Source organism: Molothrus ater, chromosome 10 (assembly GCF_012460135.2).
Source record: "Molothrus ater isolate BHLD 08-10-18 breed brown headed cowbird chromosome 10, BPBGC_Mater_1.1, whole genome shotgun sequence".
NCBI classification, from domain to species: domain Eukaryota; kingdom Metazoa; phylum Chordata; class Aves; order Passeriformes; family Icteridae; genus Molothrus; species Molothrus ater.
The window spans coordinates 18,650,585-18,660,562 of NC_050487.2; the positions used below are offsets into that span (position 1 = coordinate 18,650,585).

The window sequence follows — 9,978 nt, forward strand, 5'->3', positions numbered from 1 at the left end:
GACACAAAAAATTAAGAAAAATTAAGAAAATTTAATGATCAAATGGGCTATATACATTGATGGCACATGACTTCATTCTGTTATCCCTTTTCTATAGCTGGAAGTTAAGTTTGATAGAAGAATATCAACAGTCAATAGTACCCCAGGGACAAGGAAAACCAAGCCCAGCTGTTGTTAAAGTGCATATTTGATGTGAGCACAGCTAACTACACCCAGGGGTATCAAGGGATTTCAGCCCATCAGACAGAATATTGTACAGGAACACCTCAAATTAAGAGCGCAGGAAACTTGTATTTTAAATAACTGATATTTTAGGTAAGATATTCTTCCATCTCTTTCCACCATATGATCTTTTAGAATTCTTTGACATTCTGAAATGCAGAAAAAAATCTGCCTTTCATCTCACTTTGTGTGTGTTTCCTCACACGATACTAAGTTAAAAGTTGACACAACTACACTCATCCAAGTAGTGTACTCTCAGGTACTTCACTGTTTCTTCTGCTTACTTCCTTTTTCCCTCTCAAACTCAGCTATCTGATTAAAAATGTTAACTAAGTTCTGAGGCAGGTTTCTTTTAGTACCACTTTCTGCTTCTTCTGTACCATTTAATGACACTTCTTCATCTGGTTCCTTTGTTTTATCAGTCTCTTCATAATTTATTTTTCTATTCTTAGACTCACTTTCACTTCTATGCTGCCTGTCACTATCATAACCTTTGTCACCTTCATGTGAGCAGCTGCTAGAATATGACCTGTACTTCCCCCCTGACCTGCCATAATAGTCAGACCCTGGGGATGTGTAATACCTGTCTTGACCTGAGCCATGTCTCTTAAACTGCTCCCTTCTCCACTCTCCATCCCTTTCAAATCTCCTGTGATAATGCATCCTGGGTTTATAATCCGATTTATGATACGAACCTGAAGGACCCCTCCAACTGGAGAAAAATCTCTCTGGTTTACTGTATTTTTCAGTTTTGCTATGACTTGGCTGACTTCTGGAGCTACTGTAAGAATCTCTTGAATCTTCAGACCTACCTCCAAAAGTGTCTTCATCATCACCTGAAGTCCTCGAAAAAGAACAGTGTCTGTCTTTCTCTTTTCCCTCCATTTTTGGGCACGCTATGCTGTCCTGCCTTTCCAGCAGCTTTTCCACTTCAAAACTTTGGTTAAGAAAGGAAGCAGAGGTATCAGCTGGAGGGGAATACCACTCCTCTTTCCTATTCTGATCTTTGTAATGGGAAGAAGCTCTAGATGAGCTTTTTTTGGAGCTGCGAGCAGACTCAGATCTATGCCGACGCTTTTTCCTACATTTCTTGTGAACAGAGGAAGAGGAGGAGGAAGAAGCTGATACATCTGATGATGAATCGCTTGATGATGATGAGGAGGAGGAGGAGGATGAAGAAGAGGAGGAGGAAGTTGATACTTTCCTTTTTTTCTTCAACCTAAAAAAAATAATTAACCTGTGAGATAACCTTCAGTGTCAGGCAAAAACTACACAGAGAAAGCAAGTCTGCATACCCCAGATTGGACTGTAAGGTGGGAACAGAAACTGAGCCTGACTGACATGACAATTTTAAATGTCATTTCTTCATCAACAAATTAAATCCACTGAACATTGTGTTATAAAAGACCTCTTTCCCAATTTCACGTGGCATTACGCTTTGCAAATATGTCACGTTGCAAAGTATTCCTTAAACAACTTCTCCTTCACACACATCTCCATTAAAGGTTCTATGCACTAAAAGACACTATCCACAAAAACATTCTGAGGGGAAAGCAGCTTACCCAGGGAGAAGTTCTCCCCAGCTTGCTGTTTGTTGAGATGGGTTGCTCACAGTCCCATCTGCACTTATTGCCACATAACCAGTACACTGAATGTAACAGTTACCTCTTTTCTTCTTTTAAGAGCTTACGCAATTTTTCTGCACTTGTTTCTATTTTCTTTGCTTTCTGTCTCTCTTCTTTGGCAGCTTGTTTCTCCCTCATTTCCAAAGATTTCTTTTTTGAACCCAAGCATCATAAAAAAGATTACATTAGTAGTGTTAATAAGGGTAATAACCCCCATTCAACCCCATCCAAATGTATACACCAGGAATTTTTTACCAGGATTCCCAGACCAAAAATGAATATTGTTCAGGAATTTGGTATTGGCCATTGTGACAGGTTTATATTTAAGGACCATATCGCAGTTTTTATTCCATTAAAAAAAATAAATTTGACCAGTCATTGCAGTGGTACCCATGATCCAGCACACCAGGAAGCATAGAACCCAAAAGTTATAGATAGAATATGCAAAAAATCCCCAATATTACCAACATGTAGAAAAATAAGGACAAAACCCCCAAACAACCAAAACAGAGAGAAGAGTTTGAGGGACAGTGTCATCATTATTGCAGTTTACAAGAGGAACACGGCAGAACCCAGTTGGAGATGAATTCAAGTTGGCCATGTTTGAATACAAACCGTTTGGTAACAATTTCACAGAGCAGTTTGATGCATAGTTTACGTAAGAAATCAAGTTCCAGGGGTTGGGTGGTGATGAGCAGCACCAGACGCAGGCACAGCAACAACAGTTCCGTTCAGAGGGAAATGCATTGGAGAAAAACACATAATCAGAATTACAGGAAAACACACTGCAGTTATTTCAGCCATTCTACACAGCAAGGACAGTATCAGACTTATGTACTAAGTTACAGGTAAATGCAGGAGGGCATCTAAGTAGATAAAAATCTTTAAACTACTCAAGTCCATAAGAGATCAGCCTTCTGCCACTTACAGCCCTACAGAGTCACTCTGTTCAGACTGAGCAGGAAGTCTGATTTATAGTTTTCAAAGCTCAGCAACTGTCTTAACAGCTATAATAAAGGAAACCCTTCACTGCAGCCAAGGCCATGCATAGCAACAAATAAGAGCTGTCATATTCTTTATCTGCTGCATCAGTGACCACAGGAGAATGTCTAAGGAGTAACATTTATCTTCTACTTGCTGAGAATATTCTTCATCATTTTACTGACACCTCTTTCTAAAGCAGCCAAATGCAGGTACTGCTCAAATTACACCTCTTTATCTCTGGTGTAGCTCAGTTTTATCAGATTGTCCTATCTCCTCTTCCCCCTTGTTTCCACACATCCTGTCAGCATTATGGCTCCACCAACTGAAGAACTGCTGACTAAGGCCATCTACCCCAGCCTGTGTACATCCTCACATGCAGAAGCACAGAACAACACAAGCCTGTTCCTCAGTGCTCTATTTTACTCTTTGACCCACTCTGGAAGACAACACAAGCAAAGGACGTAAATAAAAAGGAAAAGATGACAACTCAGATTAGCACAGAGACCCAGCAGGCTCACCTGGGAAACATGCTGCGTGCAAGGGAAGAGAGAAAAAACCCACCAGACAACAGAGGAGAAAGCTGAGATATTCAAACTGTCTGCCCGCCCACCCTCCACCTCCTGCTGTTTTCCTTTAAATTACCTGTAATTTCCCTGTCATGTGAGCTCCCTGTGCCTCAGCTTTGCCTGGTGTTACTCTCTCTAATTACCCCATGGACCAAGGGTCTGGCCAGACTATAGTAACAATGTTTATTTGGCTTGTGGAAGTGTTTTACACTTTGAGCATTTGTATTCAGAGAACGTTTTAAATCAACATCATTCATCACCCTGTGTGAAGGGATATTCTTTCCCTGTCTCCACTGTCTGGCATTTCTTTACTATCCCAACACAGTGGGGTCACCAGGAGGTACCTTTCTTCTGGTAGGTACAGCCATAATGCTCACTAGAAAACATCTACTGTGGAGTAGGGAAGCAGAGAATAAGACAAACCATCAATTTCACCCCTCCCTGTTCAAACGATTTAATATGATTTTTGATGTTCATTTATTGTCACTGAGCACCATATGAAAAGAAAGTAAAGAATCACCTGCATGTGCTTACGGAGTTTTGTTAAAGCCTCTTCTGCTTCCTGAAAAGTCTCATCCAAGCTCAAGGCTTTTTTATAATAACTTTCAGCATTTAGCAGTTTCTCTTCCTCTTCCAACCTAAAATTCAAGTTAAAATTTTTATACAGTTAGGACACAGATTTTGACAGCTATTTCTTATTTGGGGGCTTTCTCATCTGCAAGTATTTTTTATCATTATGACACTACTACTGCATCCCTCTGAGACCCCCTCTGTCACCTCAGCTCACCTCACTAACAACACAAAATGGTATTTCTGACCTTATCACTCCTAATTCTGACCTGTAACACTATTCTTTGAAGTACAAATTCCAGTTTTAAAAATACTCTGTCTTCTTATCACAGGGCTTAAAAGAAACCTATTCCCTGAATATTCAAAACTAAAATTTTGCATTCGAGTGGGTCACCAATATTTCAGCAGAGTAACAGAATGTAATTTTGTTACAAAACTTTTTTAAAAAAATAACCAAACAATCCTCAACCTTTTGGAATATATTCAAACAATTCACAGGACTTTATGCAAGCTTGGTATCAAGGATTAAAAAGGATATCGAGGATTAAACCTCAAATATTTTGCCAGGATTTTAACTGGGACAGAGAACAAAGTGTAAACCAATTACACAAGGACAGATATTTCCAAGGACTTTTATTTTTCTTTAAACACATAGCCAGGAAGGAAAGATGCCATTTTGTGTCCTCATTAGAATGGCATTAAAAAAAATATGAGAAAACTTGCTAACAACCAACCAAACTCATAACCCCAACACTTACTGCCCGCCTCTTTCCACAAGGGTCTGACACAGATATTTCCTTGCATTTCTATGGGTAGGACAATTTTCTAAAGCAACTTCAAAATCCCCTATGGCTTTGTTCAGACTTCCTTTGGTTGCATACCTAGAACAACAAAGTTGCATATGAAACAGAGATGCTTCTCTTTCACAAAAGTGGAAAAAAGTGAAACAAGCAGACTTACAGAGCTCCACGTGCCACCAAAGCTTCAACATTTTGGGGATCAATTTCCAGAGCCTTGTTGTACTCATTCATGGCTTCCACGTGGCGCCCAACCTTAAAATAATCCACCCCAGCCTTTACACTGGAGAAAAAATAGTTAGAAAATAGTATGTACAATTAGTCTATGCAGATTGTTCTGTTATTCACAAATTATGATTCCAAACAAAAGACAGGTTAAAACCTGACCTTGCAATTGTGTACTTTGCACTGGCATTTCAGTTAGGTGATACTGACCTAATTTCACAATAATGTATTGTCTTTAATCCCATATCTTAAGGCATTCGATATCATTTCTGCAGACAGGGCTGCTACAGTACATTGGTTTTTATTTACGGAATTACTGTTTAAGCAATTTTCTGCACAAAACTATGTGTGACCTACCATCATTAACCTTGAACAGGCTTAATTATATCCAAAGCTAAAAATCCCCATTAGTGCAATGGCACAAGGTGGCATGGGCAGATGGTACATGCTCAAACCAGCTCACCTCACACAAATATCCTCAGGCTTTACATTTCATATTCCCCGAACATTTCTTGCACATTTTCCAAGAGATTAACTTATTAGAAGAGAATTTATATAAGTTGATTTTTAAAACAATTCATTACAGACTTTTCTTAAAAATTAAAATTTAATTTAACATTATATGCAACCTTTTCTGCAATTAACATTGCAAATGCAGTGGACAGTGTAAAAGCAAAAGTAAATATCCAAGGCTGCTGCTCCATTTAACTTTCCAAAGACAGCAAGTGCACTTGTTACATCTGCAGTCTGAGGCTTAAATGACTAGGCAAGTATGAGGTCATTCAACACTCAATTATAAAACAAAATTATGTGCTTGGTGTTATCACAAATCTTGCTCTTAACTCTAGAATGGGTCAGGATATTAAAAGTATTCTAAGAACAACTCCCTTAAACCTGACACACATTTTGGAATTGAATCTCAGGACTTTATCTGTCACACTCCCACTTGGCAGATAGGTTTATTTTCAATAAGATCCTGGTTACACTGCTATACATGCAGTGGAAAAATTGTTTCAATGTGTGTTTTCTTTGCAGAAATATAATCTGCAACCCAATCTAACAAGCTTTGACAGGAAGTATCACATACCATTTCAAGGCCCAAGATGCAGACTGCTTTTTCCTCAAGGCAGGGGCAAAATCTTCTTCACTGAAATTTTTACTTTAAGGAACAAACAAATAAAAACATCAAGTTGGCTGTCTGAGTCTACAAAGTTAAGCTTACAATATGCAGTGGAGTGCAAATAAGCTGAAATATTATTTGTCCATGTCTTGCTGCTCTCCCTCAGTCAGGTCTGTTCTTTCATATTTCTGAAACCAGTTTTTCCAAAACCATTCTAGAAGTGCTAAACTGAACCAGTACAACTGCAGTAAAAACAAAGTCCACACCTGCTTTGAGCCTAATATATATAGGGGTCACAGCATCAATCATTGCATATATCTGACTCCTATTTTAAAAAAGGGGTCAAATCTATTAGTAAAATAAACATCTGTCACAAGACATTAAAACCTAAACATCCTGCATATCAATCCACAGATGCTGACAGCAGCTACACAATAAATTCTGTAAGTACCTGATATCAAACATTGTGTGTGGTAAGTTGTCTTGCTTATTCAGAGCAATAGGATTTCAAATGCAAATTTCTTACTCTAGAGGAGTTTGCTTTTAAATATTTAAGGACGTGTACGCTGCAGTCATGCAAGTCAAAATGTAAAAGGTTTAAGTGGTCTAGGACTCCCACTCACGAGTCTGTTTCAATGGATTAAAATAATCTCCACAGAGCTACAGAAGAGGAACAATGTAAAAATCACTTACATTTGAAGACTTCTCAGCAAAGACGGTGGATTTGACTCACTTAGTCCCAGTTTTTCTGCTAAATATTCAACTAATGATGGATTAGCAAATCCTGGGGAACGATGCAAAACCTCTTCAAATGTCTCTCCTGTGTTGGCAACTTCCAGGCTTCGCCTTCAAAACAGCACCAATGTACACAAATGAGACCTCAGGCTCTGTGCCCTATTTCATCACACTTATGTTTAGAATAAAAATGCCCATATGGTACCTGTATTACTGCTCAAAAACTGCTCTCTTCTCCAGGCACGTGTTTTCCTGCTATTTACTGACCCTTGTGTCCTTTACCCCAAGTGAGCTTCTGAAACCTATTTGGGCACCCACCCCCTGTTGCCAGGACATACAAAAACATGACAAATATCACAGACAGCTGTGTCCCCATCTTCTAATGGGAATTTTAAAATGCTAAGAATTAACATTCCAGTCTCCCAAGACTTTGGGGTTTCTGTATTCATTTGTTAACACAGTCCAAAAGCAACAGATATCTCACCCTGCCTTTTGCTTTCCTTATATTTTTGGAAAGAAGCTAAAAAGCCAACCACACCTACATATCCAGACACAAGTATGCTAAAGAGAGGAACAACAAGGAGGATGTGATCAGCCAATTAAATCAGAAAGCCCACTGAGGAGTTCAAGGGACAGCCAGCCTGTCAGAGATGCTCTTCAGACACCCTGAGTGCACCCAGCCAGTGCAGCCAAACGGCACATCCTTACTTATAATGCAGTGGAAAGTCATCAGAGGTGATCACACCCAGCTTTGTACTGGAGAGCTTGGGTGGAAGAGCTGAGCTGTAAAGCGACACCGCCAGCTTCTCGTGGTAACGGTCAACGTCCTTGAGCACAGCTGCAGAAACAATACAGGGAGGGATAAATTCACAGAAATGGCTCAAACCTCAGGCAAACCCATTCCTGACAACTTCTGCAGCTACTCACCTCGGATAAGGTCTCCAGTTTGATAATATGACAGAGGATCTCCATGGTTGCTTTGAGGAGGCACATCCCTCACAGGACACAGGGCCTGCAACAGAACAGAGCAGGAATGCCATAAATGAAGAGATTTATGTTGGGCATAGAGGTGGGTTTTTTTGTTTTTTTTCCTCCCCAAGAACAAGCCAAAAAAGATTACTTTAAGCTTAATGCACATCAGAACTACAATTCTTAAAATATGGCTTGGCTCAAGTAAAAATTCGTGCATCCACAAATGACCTTTTCAACCCAATAATGTGGGTCACTGCTGTGAAAGCTGTGTTCACTAGCTGAGCAAAGTATCACAAGCTGCCCACAAAGTCAGGCACTACCCATCATCCCAAAGCTGTTTCACTTTTCCACATTCCACTCCATTAAGAGGTGCAAGAGGCAACAAATAAATGTCAAAAATGAACTATTGACCAAAGCTGTATCTTACAGTGATTTCCAAATCTGCAATTTCCCGTATGACACCACTTCCCAGACAAATCAACACCATGAAAAAGCCAAATTCACGGATAGATGTAATCCTCCCAATGACGATATCGCCCCGCTCGATGTCGCGGAAGAACAGCTCCCTCCTCTCCTCCCTGGGCACCTCCAGGAACCTCTCCAGGGGTGGCATGACAGCGTAACACTCTGCAACAAGGCACAGCCAGTTACAAACGGCCGAGCTGCACCCCCACATCACAAAACATTTGACGACAGCAAAACACGTGAAAATATTATTTCCTGTGCTAACAGGAAGCTTACACATAGCCTATAAAAATCAACAGGAAAAATTTCCAGCCTCTTTTTAAAGGTACCGCAAATTCAAGTGCTGTCCTTACAGAGTGACCGCTCCCAACTCACACACCCTCATTCTCCTCGATGCTGTCCTCGATCGGCCCGTTGGGTTTCCACGAGTGCGCGAACAGCAGATCCGCCTTCTTGGCGATGAAGCGCTTTATCTCGGTGTCGATGCTCGCCCTCTCTTTCCTGGGGGAAGGAGAACGCGGTGAGTCGCGCCCCACGGCCCCTCACGGCCCGCCCGGCCGCTGCCCCGGCGCCCCTCACCAGGCGGCCGGCGGGGCCCCGCGAGGCGGCTCCGGGGCGGCCCCGGGCGGCGGCAGCAGCCCGCGGAAGTCGGGGTTGTCGTGCTGCTCGGCGCGGAGCAGCGACAGCAGCGCCGGGCCGTGGTGGTTCAGCGCCTGCCGGAGCAGCTCCCGATCCATCCCGGCGCCAACGCCGCCGCCGCCTCGCCCGGAACGGGAACCGCAGCTCGGGCAGCGGCGACGGGGCGGGACCGGGCGGCCGCAGCGCCCCCGGCGGGCCGGAGGATCGCGCTGAGCGGCGCCGGCGCTGCCCGCCCTGTTGGTGGGCCTGTCTCTAGTTTATAAACAGACAGTAATGAAAGAGGGAACAGTTAAAACACATGGCGCAAATTACACAGAGTTTCCTCACGGGAATCCTGCCCGCTTCGACAGCAGCGGCCCGTGCGGGAAGCGCCCGCGGCGGCGCTGCCGGGAGGGGGCGCTGCGCCCCTGCCGGCCCCGGCCCGGAGTGCCCAGAGCGGGTGACACCGGCGGTGTCAGGGGCCCGAACCGGCGGTGTCACATACCCGAACCGGCGGTGTCACATACCCGAACCGGCGGTGTCACGGCCCGAACCGGGGGTGTCGCGGCGCCGCTCGAGGAGGCGCAGTCGCGGCACCGCCGCGTTCTCCGGGCGCTGCCTGGAGCGTGTTCGCTTCCGAGGGAGCGGCCCTGGAGCAGCACGGGCGGCTCTCGGTCAGGGCTCGGCCGGCGCTGCCGTGTCGGCCCCGAGTAACGGCTGTGGAGTCCAGGGAAAGCCAACGGAGCTGGGGAAGGGGCTGGGGCACAGTGCAGTGAGGAGCTGCTGAGGCAGCTGCAGGAGCTCAGCTGAGGAAAGGAGGCTCAGGGGGGACATTGTCACTCTCTGCAGCTCTCTGACAGGAGGGTGCGGCCGGCGCGGTCAGGCTCTGCTCCCTGGGAACCAGCCACAGGACAAGGGGAAACGGCCTCAAACTGCTCCAGGGGAGGTGTAGGTTGGACACTGGACAGAATTTTTTCATTCAAATGATGATGAGACATCGAAACGAACTGTCCAGGGAGGTACTGGAGTCGCTGTTCCTGGTGGTGTTTGCAGAAAGTTTGGATGTGGCACTTGGTTCC

The 9,978-nt window shown here is 43.7% G+C and overlaps 1 protein-coding gene across 1 annotated transcript; it reads right to left on the reverse strand.

The window, feature by feature from the left end:
* Positions 1-11: 11 nt before the first annotated feature.
* TTC14 (tetratricopeptide repeat domain 14) lies at positions 12-9,018 on the reverse strand. The gene is made up of 12 exons (XM_054515866.1): positions 8,861-9,018; positions 8,661-8,782; positions 8,244-8,443; positions 7,772-7,856; positions 7,553-7,682; positions 6,803-6,955; positions 6,077-6,148; positions 4,928-5,047; positions 4,726-4,848; positions 3,918-4,035; positions 1,888-1,997; positions 12-1,441 (listed from the first exon to the last, which is right to left on the reverse strand). Exons 1-12 carry the CDS (start codon positions 9,016-9,018, stop codon positions 487-489), a joined length of 2,346 nt encoding a protein of 781 aa, XP_054371841.1. The 3' UTR covers positions 12-486.
* Between the last annotated feature and the right edge of the window lie 960 nt (positions 9,019-9,978).

What these genes read in the sequence shown, in the direction of transcription:
- TTC14 (XM_054515866.1), bottom strand. Translation starts at nt 9,018, where the DNA reads ATGGATCGGGAGCTGCTCCGGCAGGCGCTGAACCACCACGGCCCGGCG. An exon ending in TTGGTGGCACGTGGAGCTCT is followed by an intron (nt 4,849 to 4,927) that starts GTAAGTCTGCTT and finishes TTGTTGTTCTAG; the next exon opens with GTATGCAACCAAAGGAAGTC. An exon ending in AACTCCGTAAGCACATGCAG is followed by an intron (nt 1,998 to 3,917) that starts GTGATTCTTTAC and finishes GGTTCAAAAAAG; the next exon opens with AAATCTTTGGAAATGAGGGA.